A 22987-nucleotide genomic window follows, 5' to 3' on the forward strand; every position below is an offset into this window, starting at 1 on the left:
CACAGTAACGCACACAGTAATGCACACAGTAACGCGTAACGCATACAGTAACGCACACAGTAAGGAACACAGTAACGCACACAGTAACGCACACAGTAACGTACACAGTAACGTACACAGTAACGTACACAGTAACGCATACAGTAACGCACACAGTAACGCACACAGTAACGTACACAGTAACGCACACAGTAACACACACAGTAAGGAACACAGTAACGTACACAGTAACGTACACAGTAACACACACACACCCAGTGACCCAAATAAAGATAGGTACCCGCACACTGATGAGTACACCTGGAGTATGTGCAGTAAAACTTCAAGAGCATTCATCAGTGTGCGGGTACCTACCTTCATGTCATACACATGAACACACCCAGAGACATGCAGTGTCTACTGTTTCAGTGGTGGTGTGTGATCACTGATCGACCCACAAAGGCTGGAATCCGAACTCCATTGATATTCCATGCATGACTTACACGGTCAAGTTAAGGCTGAGCATCTGATGATAGGATTTCTGCCTGGGGTTGTGGATGTATGGGGTTATTATAACATGATAATTATAGATTCTTGTTATTGTATTTCTACTGCTAGAGTGATGTCTGATCTATCTGCTACGTTTCTTTGAGAGAGCTCTCCTAACAGGGTAAAAGAAAACCCTGGCAATCTCATCAATATTATATCACAGTGCAGGTGTGCATGCTGAGGCTTCAGCGTCTCACACACCCACTCTGAGGGTTTAATGTCAACATGCCCTGGCTCAACACATCCCACTCTGAGGGTTTAATGTCAACGTGCCCTGGCTCAACACATCCCACTCTGAGGGTTTAATGTCAACGTGCCCTGGCTCAACACATCCCAATGAGGGTTTAATGTCAACGTGCCCTGGCTCAACACATCCCAATGAGGGTTTAATGTCAACGTGCCCTGGCTCAACACATCCCACTGAGGGTTTAATGTCAACGTGCCCTGGCTCAACACATCCCACTCTGAGGGTTTAATGTCAACGTGCCCTGGCTCAACACATCCCACTGAGGGTTTAATGTCAACGTGCCCTGGCTCAACACATCCCACTCTGAGGGTTTAATGTCAACGTGCCCTGGCTCAACACATCCCAATGAGGGTTTAATGTCAACGTGCCCTGGCTCAACACATCCCAATGAGGGTTTAATGTCAACGTGCCCTGGCTCAACACATCCCACTGAGGGTTTAATATCAACGTGCCCTGGCTCAACACATCCCACTCTGAGGGTTTAATGTCAACGTGCCCTGGCTCAACACATCCCACTGAGGGTTTAATGTCAACGTGCCCTGGCTCAACACACCCACTCTGAGGGTTTAATGTCAACGTGCCCTGGCTCAACACATCCCACTGAGGGTTTAATGTCAACGTGCCCTGGCTCAACACATCCCACTGAGGGTTTAATGTCAACGTGCCCTGGCTCAACACATCCCACTGAGGGTTTAATGTCAACGTGCCCTGGCTCAACACATCCCACTCTGAGGGTTTAATGTCAACGTGCCCTGGCTCAACACATCCCAATGAGGGTTTAATGTCAACGTGCCCTGGCTCAACACATCCCACTCTGAGGGTTTAATGTCAACGTGCCCTGGCTCAACACACCCACTCTGAGGGTTTAATGTCAACGTGCCCTGGCTCAACACATCCCACTGAGGGTTTAATGTCAACGTGCCCTGGCTCAACACATCCCACTCTGAGGGTTTAATGTCAACGTGCCCTGGCTCAACACATCCCACTCTGAGGGTTTAATGTCAACGTGCCCTGGCTCAACACATCCCAATGAGGGTTTAATGTCAACGTGCCCTGGCTCAACACATCCCACTGAGGGTTTAATGTCAACGTGCCCTGGCTCAACACATCCCAATGAGGGTTTAATGTCAACGTGCCCTGGCTCAACACATCCCAATGAGGGTTTAATGTCAACGTGCCCTGGCTCAACACATCCCACTGAGGGTTTAATGTCAACGTGCCCTGGCTCAACACATCCCACTTTGAGGGTTTAATGTCAACGTGCCCTGGCTCAACACATCCCACTCTGAGGGTTTAATGTCAACGTGCCCTGGCTCAACACATCCCACTGAGGGTTTAATGTCAACGTGCCCTGGCTCAACACATCCCACTCTGAGGGTTTAATGTCAACGTGCCCTGGCTCAACACATCCCAATGAGGGTTTAATGTCAACGTGCCCTGGCTCAACACATCCCACTGAGGGTTTAATGTCAACGTGCCCTGGCTCAACACATCCCACTGAGGGTTTAATGTCAACGTGCCCTGGCTCAACACATCCCACTCTGAGGGTTTAATGTCAACGTGCCCTGGCTCAACACATCCCACTCTGAGGGTTTAATGTCAACGTGCCCTGGCTCAACACATCCTTAATCAGGGTTCATTTTGGCAGCTATTCCTTTTAGTCTTAGTCACATTTTAGTCATTTCATCCTTCGTTAGTTTTAGTTATTATCAGTCGACTAAAACTCTGGACAATTTTAGTCTAGTTTTAGTCACATACAATCTGTGCATTTCTTTCTATTAAATAATGAATATAGGCCTCTAACCTCAACCTCTAACTTCCATCATGTTCACATTCAGGTCTTGTCCAACGTGGCTTCGTATAAATTAGCTGGCAACATTGATATTGTGGCAGATTGTAACCAATTCCAGCTACAATTAACCACATAGGCTATAAAGTCTTGGCTACAGGTTAAACAATTAACAATTCAGATTTTCTTCCCATCATACCTGTTGAGGGGGAGGGGTAAGCATTTCCAAAAATCCCAGAAGTATTACTTTACTCCTAGTATAGCTATCGTTTTCCCCATAGGAAAAAAAGCATTGAGAGAGGCAACACAGATGAATAACAGATGGGAGAATAGAGCTTCTGGTGTGATGAAAGCAAACATATCCTCCACGACAGAAAGAGAGAGAGTAAACATTGTTTCTAGTTGAGGTTAGTTACAAGTGAAGGGTCCTGGCTTCGTTCAAAGGATTGAGGAGTGACTGAAGTGACCTCCTGGGAGGTGTGCAGGAGAGCCAGGCAGAACAGTGACCTCCTGGGAGGTGTGCAGGAGAGCCAGGCAGAACAGTGACCTCCTGGGAGCTGTGCAGGAGAGCCAGGCAGAACAGCTCAATCAGACCGCGCAACTAAAACAAGTCAATTCTGCCAACGAGAGGATTGCATGAAATGAAAAGGGAGCTTCATGCCAAATGAACTGTCTATTAGTCTCATATGGTATTCTCCCCTCGTCACATTTTCATTGACTAAAATGAAAAGTCATTTGTAATGGGTATCATATTTTCCAAGGGCATCTCATCTTGTTTTTGTCATTGTTTTAGTCTGGAAAAATAGGTTGTACAGTGAACCCAATGACCTCCTGGAGATGACCCCCCCACACACACCTTCCTGAATGGTGGTAGCAGAGCAGCTGTGCTCATGTTGCTGTCTGGGGAGCTGTAGTGTCACCTTGTGTGTCAACAACAGAGTATCACACACACAGGGGAATGGGTTCTGAGGGCAAAGCCTAGGTAAGTCTGTGTTGATGTATTGTCTGAGTGGATTGTGGTGGCTATGGTATGTACACTTGTAGCGCTTTGACCTTGCTCAGAAAAGAGATCCAAACCTCCCACACTGACAAGCGTCATGAAGTGACTGATGGGAAAACCAAGAGTCGTTTAAGACTCATCGCCCTGATCTCTGCCCCAGGGTGATCTGGGTAATCGCCCCAGCGAAACAGCAGGCAGCAGGGGGGAGGGTGTGAGGGGGATTTGTAACCTTTGCCTGAATGCCACTAAGGGAGAAGTAATCCAGCCTGTGATGTAGTGATGTGCTCTGTGGGGCAGTGTGTATGTGTCTGTGGGCTTGGCATACACAGAAGGCTTTATGGGTCTGCACTCAGAGTGGACTAATGTGTCTGTCTGCCTGATGTAGCACAGTGCCAACTTAATGAGAATGACACTAAAGTGACTGTGTGTAGCTGTGAGCCTCTCCCTCTTTCTCTGTGTGTAGCTGTGAGCCTCTCCCTCTTTCTCTGTGTGTAGCTGTGAGCCTCTCCCTCTTTCTCTGTGTGTAGCTGTGAGCCTCTCCCTCTTTCTCTGTGTGTAGCTATGAGCCTCTCCCTCTTTCTCTGTGTGTAGCTGTGAGCCTCTCCCTCTTTCTCTGTGTGTAGCTGTGAGCCTCTCCCTCTTTCTCTGTGTGTAGCTGTGAGCCTCTCCCTCTTTCTCTGTGTGTAGCTGTGAGCCTCTCCCTCTTTCTCTGTGTGTAGCGGTGAGCCTCTCCCTCTTTCTCTGTGTGTAAAGGTGAGCCTCTCCCTCTTTGTGTGTAAAGGTGAGCCTCTCCCTCTTTCTCTGTGTGTAGCTGTGAGCCTCTCCCTCTTTCTCTGTGTGTAGCTGTGAGCCTCTCCCTCTTTCTCTGTGTGTAGCTGTGAGCCTCTCCCTCTTTCTCTGTGTGTAGCTGTGAGCCTCTCCCTCTTTCTCTGTGTGTAGCTGTGAGCCTCTCCCTCTTTCTCTGTGTGTAGCTGTGAGCCTCTCCCTCTTTCTCTGTGTGTAGCTGTGAGCCTCTCCCTCTTTCTCTGTGTGTAGCTGTGAGCCTCTCCCTCTTTCTCTGTGTGTAGCTGTGAGCCTCTCCCTCTTTCTCTGTGTGTAGCTGTGAGCCTCTCCCTCTTTCTCTGTGTGTAGCTGTGAGCCTCTCCCTCTTTCTCTGTGTGTAGCTGTGAGCCTTTCCCTCTTTCTCTGCGTGTAGCTGTGAGCCTCTCCCTCTTTCTCTGTGTGCATCTGTGAGCCTCTCCCTCTTTCTCTGCGTGTAGCTGTGAGCCTTTCCCTCTTTCTCTGCGTGTAGTTGTGAGCTTCTCACTCTGTGTGTAGCTGTGAGCCTCTCCCTCTTTCTGTGTGTAGCTGTGAGCCTCTCCCTCTTTCTGTGTGTAGCTGTGAGCCTCTCCCTCTTTCTCTGCGTGTAACTGTGAGCCTCTCCCTCTTTCTCTGCGTGTAGCTGTGAGCCTCTCCCTCTTTCTCTGTGTGTCAGTGTGAGCGTCTCTCTCTCTCTCTCTCTTGTGTGTCAGTGTGAGCGTCTCTCTCTCTCTCTCTCTCTCTCTCTCTCTCGTGTGTGTGTCAGTGTGAGCGTCTCTCTCTCGCTCTGTGTGTGCCAGTGTGAGCGTTTCTCTATCTCTCTGTGTGTGTCAGTGTGAGCGTCTCCCTCTCGCTCTCTGTGTGTGTCAGTGTGAGCGTCTCTCTCTCTCTGTGTGTGTCAGTGTGAGCGTCTCTCCCTCTCTCTCTCTGTGTGTCAGTGTGAGCGTCTCCCTCTCTCTCTGTGTGTTTCAGTGTGAGCGTCTCTCTCTCGCTCTGTGTGTGCCAGTGTGAGCGTCTCTCTCTTGCTCTGTGTGTGCCAGTGTGAGCGTCTCTCTTGCTCTGTGTGTGCCAGTGTGAGCGTCTCTCTCTCTCTGTGTGTGTGTGTCAGTGTGAGCGTCTCTCTCTGTGTGTGTGTGTCAGTGTGAGCGTCTCCCCCTCTCTCTGTGTGTGTGTTGTAGAAACCTTTGAGGATCTGAGGACCCATGCCAAATCTTTTTGGTTTCCTGAGGGGGAATAGGCTTTGTCGTGCCCTCTTCACGACTGTCTTGGTGTGTTTGGACCATTCTAGTTTGTTGATGATGTGGACACCAAGGAACTTGAAGCACTCAACCTGCTCCACTACAGCCCTGTCGATGAGAATGGGGGCGTGCTCGGTCCTCCTTTTCTTGTAGTCCACAATCATCTCCTTAGTCTTGGTTATGTTGAGGGACAAGTTGTTATTCTGGCACCACCTGGCCAGGTCTCTGACCTCCTCCCTATAGGCTGTCTCGTCATTGTCGGTGATCAGGCCTACCACTGTTGTGTCGTCTGCAAACTTAATGATGGTGTTGGAGTCGTGCCTGGCCATGGAATCGTGGGTGAACAGGGAGTAAAGGAGGGGGCTGGGCACGCACCCCCGGGGAGCTCCAGTGTTGAGGATCAGCGTGGCAGATGTGTTGCAACCTACCATCACTACCTGGGGGAGGCCCGTAAGGAAGTCCAGGATCCAGTTGCAGAGGGAGATGTTTAGTCACAGGATCCTTAGCTTAGTGATGAGCTTTGAGGGTACTATGGTGTTGAACGCTAAGCTGTAGTCAATGAATAGCACTCTCACGCTTAGTTCCTTTTGTTCAGGTGGGAAGGGGCAGTGTGGAGTACAATAGAGATGGCATCATCTGTGGGTCTGTTGGGGCGGTATGCAAATTGGAGTGGGTCTAGGGTTTCTGGGATAATGGTGTTGATGTGAGCCATTACCAGCCTTTCAAAGCACTTCATGGCTACGGATGTGAGTGCTACGGGACTGTAGTCATTTAGGCAGGTTACCTTAGTGTTCTTGGGCACATGGTGGTCTATGGTGGTCTGCTTGAAACATGTTGGTATTACAGACTCAATCAGGGACATGTTAAAAATGTCAGTGAAGACACCTGCCAGTTGGTCAGCACACGCCCGGAGCACACATCCTGGTAATACATCTGGCCCCGCAGCCTTGTGTATGTTGACCTGTTTAAAGATCTTACTCGCGTCTGCTACGGAGAGCGTGATCACACAGTCATCCAGAACAGCTGATGCTCTCATGCATGCCTCAGTGTTGCTTGCCTCGAAGCGAGCATAGAAGTGATTTAGCTCATCTGGTAGGCTCGTGTCACTGCGCAGCTCGCGGCTGTGCTTCCCTTTGTAGTCAGTAATAGTTTGCAAGCCCTGCCACATAAGACAAGCGTCAGAGCCGGTGTAGTATGATTCAATCTTAGCCCTGTATTGACGCTTTGCCTGTTTGATGGTCATCGCAGGGCATAGCAGGATTTATTGTAAACTTCCGGGTTTGAGTCCCGCACCTTGAAAGCGGCAGCTCTACCCTTTAGCTCAGTGCGGATGTTGCCTGTAATCCATGGCTTCTGGTTGGGGTATGTACGTATAGTCACTGTGGGGACGACGTCCTCGATGCACTTACTGATAAAGCCAGTGACTGATGTGGTGTACTCCTCAATGCCATCGGAAGAATCCCGGAATGTGTTCCAGTCTATGATAGCAAAACAGTCCTGTAGTTTAGCATCTGCTTCATCTGACCACTTTTTTATAGACCGAGTCACTGATACTTCCTGCTTTAATTGTAGCTTGTTAGCAGGAATCAGGAGGATAGAGTTGTGGTCAGATTTACCAAATGGAGGGCTCTACAGACAATTCCTTTCGACCTCATGGCTTGGTTTTGCTCTGACATGCACTGTCAACTGTGGGACCTTATAGACAGGTGTGTGCCTTTCAAAATCATGTCCAATCAATTGAATTTACCACAGGTGGACTCCAATGAAGTTGTAGAAACATCTCAAGGATGATCAATGGAAACAGGATGTACTTGAGCTCAATTTCGAGTCTCATAGTAAAGGGTCTGAATACTTAGGTAAATAAGATACTTATTTTTCTTATTTTTAATACATTTGCAAACATTTATAAAAACCTGTTTTCGCTTTGTCATTACAGTGAATGTGAAATGGTCAAAGGGTCTGAATACTTTACAAATGCACTTTTTATGCAGGGTCAGATCCAGGGTCAGTAGCTATAATACAGGGTCAGATCCAGGGTCAGTAGCTATAATACAGGGTCAGATCCAGGGTCAGTAGCTACATTCTGGGTCAGATCCAGGGTCAGTAGCTATAATACAGGGTCAGATCCAGGGTCAGTAGCTATAATACAGGGTCAGATCCAGGGTCAGTAGCTACATACTGGGTCAGATCCAGGGTCAGTAGCTATAATACAGGGTCAGATCCACGGTCAGTAGCTACATTCTGGGTCAGATCCAGGATCAGTAGCTATAATAGAGGGTCAGATCCAGGGTCAGTAGCTATAATACAGGGTCAGATCCAGGGTCAGTAGCTACATACTGGGTCAGATCCAGGGTCAGTAGCTATAATACAGGGTCAGATCCACGGTCAGTAGCTACATACTAGGTCAGATCCAGGGTCAGTAGCTACATACTAGGTCAGATCCACGGTCAGTAGCTACATACTAGGTCAGATCCAGGGTCAGTAGCTACATACTAGGTCAGATCCAGGGTCAGTAGCTACATACTAGGTCAGATCCAGGATCAGTAGCTACATACTAGGTCAGATCCAGGGTCAGTAGCTACATACTAGGTCAGATCCAGGATCAGTAGCTACATACTAGGTCAGATCCAGGGTCAGTAGCTACATTCTGGGTCAGATCCAGGGTCAGTAGCTACATACTAGGTCAGATCCAGGGTCAGTAGCTACATTCTGGGTCAGATCCAGGGTCAGTAGCTACATACTGGGTCAGATCCAGGGTCAGTAGCTATAATAGAGGGTCAGATCCAGGGTCAGTAGCTACATACTGGGTCAGATCCAGGGTCAGTAGCTATAATAGAGGGTCAGATCCACGGTCAGTAGCTACATTCTGGGTCAGATCCAGGGTCAGTAGCTAAATACTAGGTCAGATCCAGGGTCAGTAGCTATAATAGAGGGTCAGATCCAGGGTCAGTAGCTACATACTGGGTCAGGTCCAGGGTCAGTAGCTACATACTGGGTCAGATCCAGGGTCAGTAGCTATAATAAAGGGTCAGATCCAGGGTCATGAGCTACATACTGGGTCAGATCCAGGGTCAGTAGCTGCATATGGGGTCAGATCCAGGCTGCATACGGGGTCAGATCCAATCCTCGCTCTCTTCGACCCATTCAGTCTCCTCTCCTTCCTTTACCTTTCCACCTGACTCTAGTCACGTCTTCTCTACTCTCCTTCTCCCCCTTCCTTGTTCCCCTCTTCTCCCTTTCTCTCCCCTTCCCCCCTCAGTCTCTCCTTACATAGTAGGGATCAATTAGTGAGGCAGGCCTGCCCCCCAGTAAGCTTCACATGAAGTCATCTGACACACCCACCCATATACATTGTGTTCAAGTGCTGTACACTTAAAGAGCTAAAGCCAATAGCCTGAGTCACACCACAGGAATCAAACTGTTGACCTTAATCCAGTCTGTGTGTGTTTAAAGCTGTGAGTGAGCCGTCTAGCTGGAAGATGAGGATAGATATTGCATTGGTGTTGAAGTTTTTACATGTTGGACTACGTGTGTGCAAGTACTGTGTACCTGCAGAATGAGTATGAAGAAGTCGACAGGTTTGCCTCTCTGGTAGATGTAGTGCAGAGCAGAGCGCTTGTCGCTGTCGTTGAACTTGATCTCCTGGATGACGTCAGGGTGCCTCAGAATCCTCAGTAATACCTTCTCAGTGACCAGACTGGGACTGAACAGACTCACCTCTGTTGGGGGGAGACACAGACCCAGAAATCACTTACAGATTGTACCATCAATTCAGACAAATCAGTCACACGAAGTAGAACTGTAGAACACATGAACAGGATGCAGTTACAGACTGTAAGACTTGTTATGAGGATGTATGACCCATTTAGGATGTCTAATCATCTCAACATCATCCTGACTAAACACCAACAATTTTGTTGATATATAGAGATGACTTTTTTCAATGACATTATAAAGTCTCATAAATGCTTATAACAAGTTAATGCGTTAGACCTTCAGGCTTTAAGTCAAGTGTAACCGACAAATCTCCACTGAAATGCCATGACATCTGCTTGACCTGTGTTAAGTTCTTAACTCTAATACCATGGTATGGTAATATACTAAAAGTGTTTACTACTAGCTACTTCCTGTCAGGTGATAGTCAACTCACCTGTAGCCAGGAAGCGATGAGCAGCCAGCATCAGTTGAGGAGAGATCTTCACCCTGCACTCGTTCTCTGTGTGCTTAAAGGCAGAAAAGTCACGCATTCTCTTGTTAGGGTCCACCTTCTTTCTGTTCCTATTGTCAGCTGGAGAGTAGAGAAAGAGGAGAGAGTAGAGAGAGAAAGAGTAGAGAGAGAAAGAGAGAGAAAGAGTAGAGAGAGAGTAGAGAGAGAAAGAGTAGAGAGAGAAAGAGTAGAGAGAGAGAAAGAGTAGAGAGAGAAAGAGTAGAGAGAGAAAGAGTAGAGAGAGAGAAAGGGTAGAGAGAGAGCGAAAGGGTAGAGAGAGAGAAAAAGAGTAGAGAGAGAAATAGTAGAGAGGAGAGAAAGAAAGAGTAGAGAGAGAGAGAAAGAGTAGAGAGGGTAGAGAGAGAGAAAGAGTAGAGAGGGTAGAGAGAGAGAGAGAGTAGAGAGAGTAGAGAGAGAAAGAGTAGAGAGAGAGAAAGAGTAGAGAGAGAGAGAAAGAGTAGAGAGAGAGAAAGAGTAGAGAGAGAAAGGGTAGAAAGAGAGAGAAAGGGTAGAGAGAGAAAGGGTAGAGATAGAGAGAAAGGGTAGAGAGAGAGAGAGAGTAGAGAGAGAAATAGTAGCGAGAGGAGAGAAAGAGTAGAGAGAGAAAGAGAGAGAAAGAGTAGAGAGTAGAGAGAGAAAGAGTAGAGAGAGAGAAAGAGTAGAGAGAGAGAAAGAGTAGAGAGAGAAAGAGTAGAGAGAGAAAGAGTAGAGAGAGAAAGAGTAGAGAGAGAGAAAGAGTAGAGAGAGAAAGAGTAGAGAGAGAAAGAGTAGAGAGAGAGAAAGGGTAGAGAGAGAGAAAGGGTAGAGAGAGAGAAAAAGAGTAGAGAGAAATAGTAGAGAGGAGAGAAAGAAAGAGTAGAGAGGGTAGAGAGAGAGAAAGAGTAGAGAGGGTAGAGAGAAAGAGTAGAGAGAGAGAAAGAGTAGAGAGTAGAGAGAGAGTAGAGAGAGAAAGAATAGAGAGAGAGAAAGAGTAGAGAGAGAAAGAGTAGAGAGAGAGAAAGAGTAGAGAGAGAAAGGGTAGAGAGAGAGAGAAAGGGTAGAGAGAGAGAGAGAAAGGGTAGAGAGAGAAAGAGTAGAGAGAGAAATAGTAGAGAGAGGAGAGAAAGAAAGAGTAGAGAGAGAATAGAGAAAGAAAGTAGAGAGGGAAAGTAGAGAGAGAAAGAAAGAGAGAGTAGAGAGAGAAAGTAGAGAGAAAGAAAGAAAGAGTAGAGAGAGAAAGTAGAGCGAGAGTAGAGAGAGAAAGTAGAGAGAGATAACGAGTAGAAAGAAAGAGTAGAGAGAGAAAGAGTAGAGAGGGTAGAGAGAGAAAGAGTAGAGAGAGAGAAATAGTAGAGAGAGAAAGAGGAGCGAGAGAAGAGAAAGAGAAGAGAGAGAGAAAGAGTAGAGCGAGAGAAAGAGTAGAGTAGAGAGAGAGAGAAAGAGTAGAGAGAGAGTAGAGTAGAGAGAGAAAGAGTAGAGAGAGTAGAGTAGAGAGAGAAAGAGTAGAGAGAAAGAGTAGAGAGGGTAGAGAGAAAGAGTAGAGAGAGAGTAGAGTAGAGAGAGAAAGAGTAGAGAGAGAGAGAAAGAGTAGAGAGAGTAGAGAAAGAAAGAAAGAGGACAGAAAGAAAGAGGAGAGAGGAGAGAGAGAAAGAGTAGAGAGGAGAGAAAGAAAGAGAGAGAGAGAGAGTAGAGAAGAGAAAGTAGAGAGAGAAAGTAGAGCGAGAAAGAAAGAAGAGGAGAGAGAAAGAGTAGAGAGAGAAAGTAGAGAGAGAGAGAAAGAGTAGAGAAAGTAGAGAGAGAGAGAAAGAGTAGAGAAAGTAGAGAGAGTAGAGAGTAGAGAGAGAGAAAGTAGAGAGAGAACGAGGAGAGAGAGAGAAAGAGTAGAGAGGAGAGAAAGAAAAAGTAGAGAGGAGAGAAAGAGAAAGAGTAGAGAGAGTAGAGAGAGAAAGAGTAGAGAGAAAGAGTAGAGAGAGACGGAAAGAGTAGAGAGAAAGAGTAGAGAAAGAGTAGAGAAAGAGTAGAGAGAGAAAGTAGAGAGAGTAGAGAGAGAAAGTAGAGAGAGAACGAGGAGAGAGAGAGAAAGAGTAGAGAGAGGAGAAAGAAAAAGTAGAGGAGAGAAAGAGAAAGAGTAGAGAGAGTAGAGAGAGAAAGAGTAGAGAGAAAGAGTAGAGAGAGACGGAAAGAGTAGAGAGAAAGAGTAGAGAAAGAGTAGAGAAAGAGTAGAGAGAGAAAGAGTAGAGAGAGAGAAAGAGTAGAGAGAGAGAAAGAGTAGAGAGAGAGAACGAGTAGAGAGAGAACACGTAGAGAGAGAAAGAGTAGAGAGAAAGTAGAGAGAGAGTAAGAGCAGAGAGAAAGTAGAGAGAGTAGAGAGAGAAAGAGTAAAGAGAGAACAAGTAGAGAGAGAGAAAGTAGAGAAAGTAGAGAGAGAGAGAGAAAGAGTAGAGAAAGTAAAGAGAGAGTAGAGAGAAAGAGTAGAGAGTAGAGAGAGAGAAAGTAGAGCGAGTAGAGAGAGAAAGAGTAGAGAGAGAACGAGTAGAGAGAGAGAACAAGTAGAGAGAGAGAAAGAGTAGAGAGAAAGTAGAGAGAGTAGAGAGAGAGTAGAGAGAGAATGAGTAGAGAGAGAACGAGGAGAGAGAGAGAAAGAGTAGAGAGAGGAGAGAAAGAAAAAGTAGAGAGGAGAGAAAGAGAAAGAGTAGAGAGAGTAGAGAGAGAGAGAAAGAGTAGAGAGGAGAGAGAGAAATAGTAGAGAGAAAGAGTAGAGAGAAAGAGTAGAGAGAGAGAACGAGTAGAGAGAGGGAACAAGTAGAGAGAGATAGAGAGAGGAAAGAAAGAGTAGAGAGAAAGTAGAGAGAGAGTAGAGAGAGAGAAAGTAGAGAGAGTAGAGAGAGAGAAAGAGCAGAGAGAAAGTAGAGAGAGAGTAGAGAGAGAGTAGAGAGAGAACGAGGAGAGAGAGAGAAAGAGAAAGAGTAGAGAGAGGAGAGAAAGAGTAAAGAGAGAACGAGTAGAGAGAGAGAGAAAGTAGAGAGGAGAGAAAGAAAAAGTAGAGAGAGAGGAGAGAAAGAAAAAAGTAGAGAGAGGAGAGAAAGAAAGAGGAGAGAGAGAGGAGAGAAAGAAAGAGGAGAGAGAGGAGAGAAAGAAAGAGGAGAGAGAAAGAGTAGAGAGAGAAAGTAGAGAGAGGAGAGAAAGAGTAGAGAGAGAGGAGAGAAATAGGAGAGAAAGAGTAGAGAGAGAAAGAGTAGAGAGTAGAGAGAGAGTAGAGAGAGAAGAGAGAGAAAGAGTAGAGAGACGGAAAGAGTAGAGAGAGAAAGTAGAGAGTAGAGAGAGAGAACGAGTAGAGAGAGAGAAAGAGTAGAGAGAGTAGAGAGAGAAAGAGGAGAGAGAAAGAGTAGAGAGAGAAAGAGAAGAGAAAGAAAGAGGAGAGAAAGAAAGAGGAGAGAAAGAAAGAAAGAGGAGAGAGAGAAAGAGAGGAGAGAAAGAAAGTAGAGAGAAAGGAGAGAGAGAAAGAAAGAAAGAGTAGAGAGAGAGTAGAGAGAGAGAGAGAAAGAGTAGAGCGAGAGAAAGAGTAGAGCGAGTGAGAGAAAGAGGAGAGAGAGCGAGTAGAGAGAGAAAGAGTAGAGAGAGAACGAGGAGAGAGAGAGAAAGAGTAGAGAGGAGAGAAAGAAAAAGTAGAGAGGAGAGAAAGAGAAAGAGTAGAGAGTAGAGAGAGAGAGAAAGAGTAGAGAGGAGAGAGAGAAATAGTAGAGAGAAAGAGTAGAGAGAAAGAGTAGAGAGAGAGAACGAGTAGAGAGAGGGAACAAGTAGAGAGAGATAGAGAGAGGAAAGAAAGAGTAGAGAGAAAGTAGAGAGAGAGTAGAGAGAGAGAAAGTAGAGAGAGTAGAGAGAGAGAAAGAGCAGAGAGAAAGTAGAGAGAGAGTAGAGAGAGAGTAGAGAGAGAACGAGGAGAGAGAGAGAAAGAGAAAGAGTAGAGAGAGGAGAGAAAGAAAAAGAAGAGAGGAGAGAAAGAAAGAGTACAGAGAGTAGAGAGAGAGAAAGAGCAGAGAGAAAGTAGAGAGAGTAGAGAGAGAGTAGAGAGAGAATGAGTAGAGAGAGAACGAGGAGAGAGAGAACGAGGAGAGAGAGAGAAAGAGGAGAGAGAGGAGAGAAAGAAAAAGTAGAGAGGAGAGAAAGAGAAAGAGTAGAGAGAGTAGAGAGAGAGAGAGAGAGTAGAGAGGAGAGAGAGAAATAGTAGAGAGAAAGAGTAGAGAGAAAGAGTAGAGAGAGAGAACGAGTAGAGAGAGGGAACAAGTAGAGAGAGGGAACAAGTAGAGAGAGAGTAGAGAGAGAGAAAGAGCAGAGAGAAAGTAGAGAGAGAGTAGAGAGAGAGTAGAGAGAGAAAGAGTAAAGAGAGAACGAGTAGAGAGAGAGAGAAAGTAGAGAGGAGAGAAAGAAAAAGTAGAGAGAGAGGAGAGAAAGAAAAAAGTAGAGAGAGGAGAGAAAGAAAGAGGAGAGAGAGAGGAGAGAAAGAAAGAGGAGAGAGAGGAGAGAAAGAAAGAGGAGAGAGAAAGAGTAGAGAGAGAAAGTAGAGAGAGGAGAGAAAGAGTAGAGAGAGAGGAGAGAAATAGGAGAGAAAGAGTAGAGAGAGAAAGAGTAGAGAGTAGAGAGAGAGTAGAGAGAGAAGAGAGAGAAAGAGTAGAGAGACGGAAAGAGTAGAGAGAGAGAAAGTAGAGAGTAGAGAGAGAGAACGAGTAGAGAGAGAGAAAGAGTAGAGAGAGTAGAGAGAGAAAGAGGAGAGAGAAAGAGTAGAGAGAGAAAGAGAAGAGAAAGAAAGAGGAGAGAAAGAAAGAGGAGAGAAAGAAAGAAAGAGGAGAGAGAGAAAGAGAGGAGAGAAAGAAAGTAGAGAGAAAGGAGAGAGAGAAAGAAAGAAAGAGTAGAGAGAGAGTAGAGAGAGAGAGAGAAAGAGTAGAGCGAGAGAAAGAGTAGAGCGAGTGAGAGAAAGAGGAGAGAGAGCGAGTAGAGAGAGAAAGAGTAGAGAGAGAAAGAGTAGAGAGAGAGTAGAGAGAGAGAAAGAGTAGAGAGAGTAGAGAGAGAGAGAGAGAGAGAGAACGAGTAGAGAGAGAGAAAGAGAGAGAGTAGAGAGAAAACTGTATATATAGATATGTATAATATGACATATGTAATGTCTTTATTGTTTTGAAATTTCTGTATGTGTAATGTTGACTGTTAATTTTTATTGTTTATTTCACTTTTGTATATTATCTACCTCACTTGCTTTGGCAATGTTAACACGTTTCCCATGCCAATAAAGCCCCTTGAATTGAATTGAATTGAGAGAAAGAGGAGAGACAGAAAGAGTAGAGAGAGAATGAGTAGAGAGAGTAGAGAAAGAAAGAGGACAGAAGGAAAGAGGAGAGAGGAGAGAAAGAAAGAGAGAGTAGAGAAAGAAAGTAGAGCGAGAAAGAAAGTGTAGAGAGAAAGAGTAGAGAGAGAAAGTAGAGAGAGAAAGAGTAGAGAGAGAGAAAGAGTAGAGAGAGAGAAAGAGCAGAGGAGAGAAAGAGTAGAGAGGAGAGAGAGAGAAAGAGTAGAGAGAGGAGAGAAAGGAAGAGTAGAGAGAGTAGAGAGAGAAAGTAGAGAGAGAAAGAAAAAAAGAGTAGAGCGAGAGAAAGAGGAGAGAGTAGAGAGAGAAAGAGTAGAGAGAGAAAGTAGAGAGTAGAGAGAGAAAGAGTAGAGAGAGAAAGAGTAGAGCGAGAAAGTAGAGAGTAGAGAGAGAGAACGAGTAGAGAGAAAACAAGTAGAGAGAGAGAACAAGTAGAGAGAGAGAACAAGGCGAGAGAGAAAGAGTAGAGCGAGAGAGAAAGAGTAGAGAGGAGAGAAAGAAAGAGGAGAGAGAGAGAAGAGAGAAAAAATAGTAGAGAGAGAGAGTAGAGAAAGAAAGAGTAGAGAAAGAAAGAGTAGAGAGAAAGTAGAGAGTAGAGAGAAAGTAGAGAGTAGAGAGAGGGTAGAGAGAGTAGACAGAAAGAGTAGAGAGAAAGAGTAGAGAGTAGAGAGAAAGAGTAGAGAGAGAAAGAGTAGAGAGAAGGAGAGAGAGAAAGAGTAGAGAGAGAGTAGAGAGAGAAAGTAGTAAGAGAGGATAGAGGGAAAATGACAACAGCCATGTTTACCACGAGTGAATTCACTATCTACAAAAAACATTTTTTAGGAGGATGGGAGCTTCGTTCTCTTTATGTATTTTTCTGTTGACAATCCTGAAATGAGATGGGACACAGTGATAGAGGGGAGATGACAGTATGAAATTGGTGGAGGGGTTGGCATTCTGAAGGCCATGTGTGTTGAGAAACTGCAACGCTGCCTCTGTTTCAATACAACACAACTCCTCCTGAAGAGCTGATAGGTAGGGTTTTGCTCCAGCCCTACACTTGAACGCACGATTCAGTTAGACAAGGTCCTGTGAGAAGCTGCTTTGTGAAATCAGATGTGTTAGAACAGGGTTGGAAACAAATCCTGCAGGAGGGTTGTTCTCCAGGAGTAGTGTTAACCAATTGCCATCCATAATTTAACTCATTACACTCCAGTTCACTACAGAAGAAGTAAATTGACTCCGGACTGATCCATTGTCAATCTGTAGTTTAAATCAGGGTTAGTTGATGTCGACTCACTATAAAGGTCGGACTCGTCCAGTATCTCTGATTTGATGATCTCCTCGATGACATCCTCCAAGGTGACCAATCCCAGCACCTCGTAGAAGGGATCCCCCTCCCCCTCGCTGTTCACTTTCTGAACGATGGCCAGGTGAGATTTACCTGGAAGGGTGAACACCAGAGAGAGTCAAGGCCAGAACCCACAACACAAAGAAGCAGAAAATACCCAGACCCAGTGTTTCCCAGTGAGACTGTGACGAGACCAAGATCAGTCAATACTTGGGTTAATCAGTCAGTCAGTACTAGGGTCAGTCAGTCAGTCAGTCAGTCAGTACTGGGGTTAATCAGTCAGTCAGTACTGGGGTCAGTCAATCAGTCAGTACTGGGGTCAGTCAGTCAGTCAGAAGCTGCTTCGTAAAATCAGATGTGTTAGAACAGGGTTGGAAACAAATCCTACAGGGGGGTTGTTCTCCAGGAGTAGTGTTAACCAATTGCCAATTGTCAATCAGTACTGGGGTCAGTTCATCAGTCAGTCAGTACTGGGGTCAGTTAGTCAGTCAGTACTGGGGTCAGTTAGTCAGTCAGTACTGGGGTCAGTTAGTCAGTCAGTACTGGGGTCAGTTAGTCAGTCAGTACTGGCGTCAGTTAGTCAGTCAGTACTGGGGTCAGTTAATCAGTCAGTCAGTACTGTGGTCAGTTAGTCAGTCAGTACTGTGGTCAGTCAGTCAGTCAGTACTGGGGTCGGTTAATCAGTCAGTCAGTACTGGGGTTAATCAGTCAGTCAGTACTGGGGTCAGTCAGTCAGTCAGTACTGGGGTCAATCAGTCAGTCAGTACTGGGGTCAATCAGTCAGTACTGGGGTCAGTTCATCAGTCAGTCAGTACTGGGGTCAGTCAGTCAGTAAGTCAGTTAGTACTGGGGTCAGTTCATCAGTCAGTCCGTCAGTACAGGGGTCAGTTAACCAGTCAGTCAGTACTGGGGTCAGTTAATCAGTCAGTCAGTACAGGGGTCAGTCAGTCAGTCAGTACTGGGGTCAGTTCATCAGTCAGTCAGTACTGGGGTCAATCATTCAGTCAGTACTGGGGTCAGTTCATCAGTCAGTCCGTCAGTACAGGGGTCAGTTAACCAGTCAGTCAGTACTGGGGTCAATCAGTCAGTCAGTCAGTACTGGGGTCAATCAGTCAGTCAGTCAGGACTGGGGTCAATCAGTCAGTCAGTCAGTACTGGGGTCAATCAGTCAGTCAGTCAGTACTGGGGTCAATCAGTCAGTCAGTACTGGGGTAAATCAGTCAGTCAGTACTGGGGTAAATCAGTCAGTCAGTACTGGAGTCGGTCAGTCAGTCAGTCAGTACTGGGGTCAATCAGTCAGTCAGTACTGGGGTCAATCAGTCAGTCAGTGCTGGGGTCAATCAGTCAGTCAGTACTGGGGTCAGTTCATCAGCCAGTCAGTCCGTCAGTACAGGGGTCAGTTAAACAGTCAGTCAGTACTGGGGTCAATCAGTCAGTCAGTACTGGGGTCAGTCAGTCAGTCAGTACTGGGGTCAATCAGTCAGTCAGTCCGTCAGTACAGGGGTCAGTTAAACAGTCAGTCAGTACTGGGGTCAGTTAATCAGTCAGTCAGTACTGGGGTCAGTCAGTCAGTCAGTACTGGGGTCAGTCAGTCAGTCAGTCAGTACTGGTGTAATATGTCAGTCAGTACTGGAGTCAGTCAGTACTGGGGTCAGTCAGTCAGTACTGGAGTCAGTCAGTCAGTACTGGAGTCAGTCAGTCAGTACTGGAGTCAGTCAGTACTGGGGTCAATCAGTCAGTCAGTACTGGGGTCAGTCAGTCAGTACTGGGGTCAGTCAGTCAGTCAGTACTGGGGTCAGTCAGTCAGTCAGTCAGTCAGTACAGGGGTCAGTCAGTCAGTCAGTACTGGGGTCAGTCAGTCAGTCAGTACTGGGGTCAGTCAGTCAGTCAGAAGCTGCTTCGTAAAATCAGATGTGTTAGAACAGGGTTGGAAAGAAATCCAACATGAGGGTTGTTCTCCAGGAGTAGTGTTAACCAATTGCCAATTGTCAGTCAGTACTGGGGTCAGTCAGTCATCAGTACTTGGGTCAGTCAGTCAGTCAGTACTGGGGTCAGTCAGTCAGTCAGTCAGTACTTGGGTCAGTAAATCAGTCAGTCAGTCCGTCAGTACTGGGGTCAGTTAAACAGTCGGTCAGTACTGGGGTCAGTTAATCAGTCCGTCAGTACTGGGGTCAGTCAGTCAGTCAGTCAGTACTGGGGTCAGTCAGTCAGTCAGTACTGGGGTCAGTCAGTCAGACAGTCAGTACTGGGGTCAGTCAGTCAGTCAGTCAGTACTGGGGTCAGTCAGTCAGTCAGTCAGTACTGGGGTCAGTCAGTCCGTACTGGGGTCAGTCAGTCAGTCAGTACTGGGGTCAGTCAGTCAGTCAGTACTGGGGTAAATCAGTCAGTCAGTCAGTACTGGGGTAAATCAGTCAGTCAGTACTGGTGTAATATGTCAGTCAGTACTGGGGTCAGTCAGTCAGTACTGGGGTCAGTCAGTCAGTACTGGGGTCAGTCAGTCAGTACTGGGGTCAATTAGTCAGTCAGTCAGTACTGGAGTCAGTCAGTCAGTACTAGAGTCAGTCAGTCCTGGGGTCAGTCAGTCAGTCAGTACTGGGGTCAGTCAGTCAGTCAGTACTGGGGTCAGTCAGTCAGTACTGGGGTCAGTCAGTCAGTACTGGGGTCAGTCAGTCAGTCAGTACTGGGGTCAGTCAGTCAGTCAGTACTGGGGTCAGTCAGTCAGTACTGGAGTCAGTCAGTACTGGGGTCAATCAGTCAGTCAGTACTGGGGTCAATCAGTCAGTACTGGGGTCAGTCAGTCAGTACTGGGGTCAGTCAGTCAGTACTGGGGTCAGTCAGTCAGTACAGGGGTCAGTCAGTCAGTACAGGGGTCAGTCAGTCAGTACTGGGGTCAGTCAGTCAGTCGGTCAGTACAGGGGTCAGTCAGTCAGTCGGTCAGTACAGGGGTCAGTCAGTCAGTACTGGGGTCAGTCAGACAGTCAGTACTGGGGTCAGTCAGTCAGTCAGAAGCTGCTTCGTAAAATCAGATGTGTTAGAACAGGGTTGGAAACAAATCCAACAGGCGGGTTGTTCTCCAGGAGTAGTGTTAACCAATTGCCAATTGTCAGTCAGTACTGGGGTCAGTCAGTCATCAGTACTTGGGTCAGTTAGTCAGTCAGTACTGGGGTCAGTCAGTCAGTCAGTACTGGGGTCAGTCAGTCAGTCAGTACTGGGGTCAGTTCATCAGTCAGTCAGTACTGGGGTCAGTTCATCAGTCAGTCAGTACTGGGGTCAGTTCATCAGTCAGTCAGTACTGGGGTCAGTTCATCAGTCAGTCAGTACTGGGGTCAGTTCATCAGTCAGTCAGTACTGGGGTCAGTTCATCAGTCAGTCAGTACTGGGGTCAGTTCATCAGTCAGTCAGTACCGGGGTCAGTTCATCAGTCAGTCAGTACCGGGGTCAGTTCATCAGTCAGTCAATACTGGGGTCAGTTCAGTCAGTCAGTACTGGGGTCAGTTAAACAGTCAGTCAGTACGGGGGCAAATCAGTCAGTCAGTACTGGGGTCAATCAGACAGTCAGTCACTACTGGGGTCAATCAGTCAGTCAGTACTGGGGTCAATCAGTCAGTCAGTCAGTACTGGGGTCAGTCAGTCAGTCAGTCAGTACTGGGGTCAGTCAGTCAGTCAGTACTGGGGTCAATCAGTCAGTCAGTACTGGGGTCAATCAGTCAGTCAGTACTGGGATCAATCAGTCAGTCACTACTGGGGCCAGTTCATCAGTTAGTCAGTACTGGGGTCAGTTAATCAGTCAGTCAGTCAGTGGGTCAATCAGCTGGAGTCGATGGTGTTGTGAAATATCTGAATATTGAGAGGAGACTGTTCCTGGTTCCTGGGTGTTAGGGTACTAGAGGTAGTCTACTTAAGTGTACTGTATATAGTTAGTCACATATAGTTAGTCACACCCGCCCCCCCCCCTCCTCCTCTCTTATCCTCCTCTCTGCTCTTATCCTCCTCTCCGCTCTTATCTTCCTCTTATCCTCCTCTCTGCTCTTATCCTCCTCTCCGCTCTTATCCTCCTCTCCGCTCTTATCCTCCTCTCCGCTCTTATCCTCCTCTTATCCTCCTCTTATCCTCCTCTCCGCTCTTATCCTCCTCTTATCCTCCTCTCCGCTCTTATCCTCCTCTCCGCTCTTATCCTCCTCTCCGCTCTTATCCTCCTCTCCGCTCTTATCTTCCTCTTATCCTCCTCTCTGCTCTTATCCTCCTCTCCGCTCTTATCTTCCTCTTATCCTCCTCTCCGCTCTTATCTTCCTCTTATCCTCCTCTCTGCTCTTATCCTCCTCTCTGCTCTTATCCTCCTCTCCGCTCTTATCCTCCTCTTATCTTCCTCTCCGCTCTTATCTTCCTCTTATCCTCCTCTCCGCTCTTATCCTTCTCTTATCCTCCTCTCCGCTCTTATCTTCCTCTTATCCTCCTCTCTTATCCTCCTCTCTGCTCTTATCCTCCTCTCCGCTCTTATCCTTCTCTTATCCCCCTCTCCGCTCTTATCTTCCTCTCTTATCCTCCTCTCTGCTCTTATCCTCCTCTCCGCTCTTATCCTTCTCTTATCCTCCTCTCTGCTCTTATCCTCCTCTCCGCTCTTATCCTTCTCTTATCCTCCTCTCCGCTCTTATCCTTCTCTTATCCTCCTCTCTGCTCTTATCCTTCTCTTATCCTCCTCTCCGCTCTTATCCTCCTCTCCGCTCTTATCCTCCTCTCCGCTCTTATCCTTCTCTTATCCTCCTCTCCGCTCTTATCTTCCTCTCTTATCCTCCTCTCTGCTCTTATCCTTCTCTATCCTCCTCTCTGCTCTTATCCTCCTCTCCGCTCTTATCCTTCTCTCCGCTCTTATCCTTCTCTATCCTCCTCTCTGCTCTTATCCTCCTCTCCGCTCTTATCCTTCTCTCCGCTCTTATCTTCCTCTTATCCTCCTCTCCGCTCTTATCTTCCTCTTATCCTCCTCTCCGCTCTTATCTTCCTCTTATCCTCCTCTCCGCTCTTATCTTCCTCTTATCCTCCTCTCCTCCGCTCTTATCTTCCTCTCCTCCTCTCCGCTCTTATCCTCCTCTCCGCTCCTATCCTCCTCTCCGCTCTTATCCTCCTCTCCGCTCTTATCCTCTCAGGTGTTGGGAACACACTGTTCTGTGTATTTTACAAGCTCTGTCACACGTATAATATTGAGTGTGATATACCCTATTGTATTTTCAGCCTGCACGTAAAGGGACAGCGAACACACAGTGGGAATTGATTGGCTGAGTCAGTCAACCTAACACACACACATATACTGTATACCTTTCCACTGACAACACAGCTGACATCTCACACACTGCTGTCACCCTCCAGCCAATAAAGAAGAGAGTAGAGACACACCAGTGGGTCAGAAGAGTGAGGTCACACGGTGATTATAGTCACAGCGATGATCTGAATGCGTGGTTGTTAGGCTCAGTCAGTGTCGTCCATCTTTGATCTCTGACTGTCTGTGGTGTGAAGATCAGCACTGTCCTGTCACTATCCCTCCACTAGGTCACCATGCTGTCTAACCGCAGATACAAGGCTACTTCAACAACTAACCCTTAACCCTCACCCGTACCTTGTCCCCAACCTTACTCATGTGTTAATGTTGGGATGGAACAAAAGCCTGCATATCCTGTGGGTCTGCAGGACCAGGTGGGGCACTTTACTGTTAGCACCACAGGCACTTTGGCAGCAGCAGCTTGCTCTACAGCTGAGACCCCAGCTCCAGACTGACAGTTCAGCTGTTCCCAACTGATCCAGTCAACCCACTGGTCACCCAGAGAGTGGGTGACCCTCTTTACAATAAGGCCTAGGCTATATATATATATAAACAGTTATGACAGCTGGTGACATCTGTTATTCTTCACACACTCTCAATGATACAAACTGTAGTTTGGGTCAGCTAACTGGCAAGGCATATAGTTAGCCACCTAGGTTGTGTTATAAGCATGCAACATCAAATGATGTTATCAACTTGATGTTGATAACATGCATTACAACTTTTGAGTGAAGGGTTACAACAGCCTAGCCCCTGGATAGCCCTAAGACTGAGAGACGATAGCAGCCCTAAGACTGGGAGACGATAGCAGCCCTAAGAGTGAGAGACGATAGCAGCCCTAAGAGTGAGAGACGATAGCAGCCCTAAGAGTGAGAGACGATAGCAGCCCTAAGAGTGAGTGACGATAGCAGCCCTAAGAGTGAGTGACAATAGCAGCCCTAAGAGTGAGTGACGATAGCAGCCCTAAGAGTGAGTGACGATAGCAGCCCTAAGAGTGAGTGACGATAGCAGCCCTCAGAGTGAGTGACGATAGCAGCCCTAAGAGTGAGTGACGATAGCAGCCCTAAGAGTGAGTGACGATAGCAGCCCTAAGAGTGAGTGACGATAGCAGCCCTAAGAGTGAGTGACGATAGCAGCCCTAAGAGTGAGTGACGATAGCAGCCCTAAGAGTGAGTGACGATAGCAGCCCTAAGAGTGAGTGACGATA

At 46.8% G+C, this 22987-nt stretch overlaps 1 protein-coding gene across 1 annotated transcript in view; it reads right to left on the minus strand.

Annotated features, from left to right (window-relative positions):
* The window catches only part of LOC139409870 (metal transporter CNNM4-like), a 39023-nt gene that overhangs the window by 13965 nt on the left and 2071 nt on the right, over nt 1–22987 (minus strand). The window contains exons 2-4 of the mRNA XM_071155259.1: nt 16419–16562; nt 9751–9888; nt 9150–9319 (exon numbers count right to left, since the gene is read on the minus strand). Of these exons, the coding sequence (XP_071011360.1) occupies nt 9150–9319; nt 9751–9888; nt 16419–16562 (452 nt within the window). The remainder of the gene's footprint in view (nt 1–9149; nt 9320–9750; nt 9889–16418; nt 16563–22987) is intronic.

The sequence above is a fragment of the Oncorhynchus clarkii genome, chromosome 5 (genome assembly GCF_045791955.1).
Source record: "Oncorhynchus clarkii lewisi isolate Uvic-CL-2024 chromosome 5, UVic_Ocla_1.0, whole genome shotgun sequence".
Taxonomy (NCBI): Eukaryota; Metazoa; Chordata; class Actinopteri; order Salmoniformes; family Salmonidae; genus Oncorhynchus; species Oncorhynchus clarkii.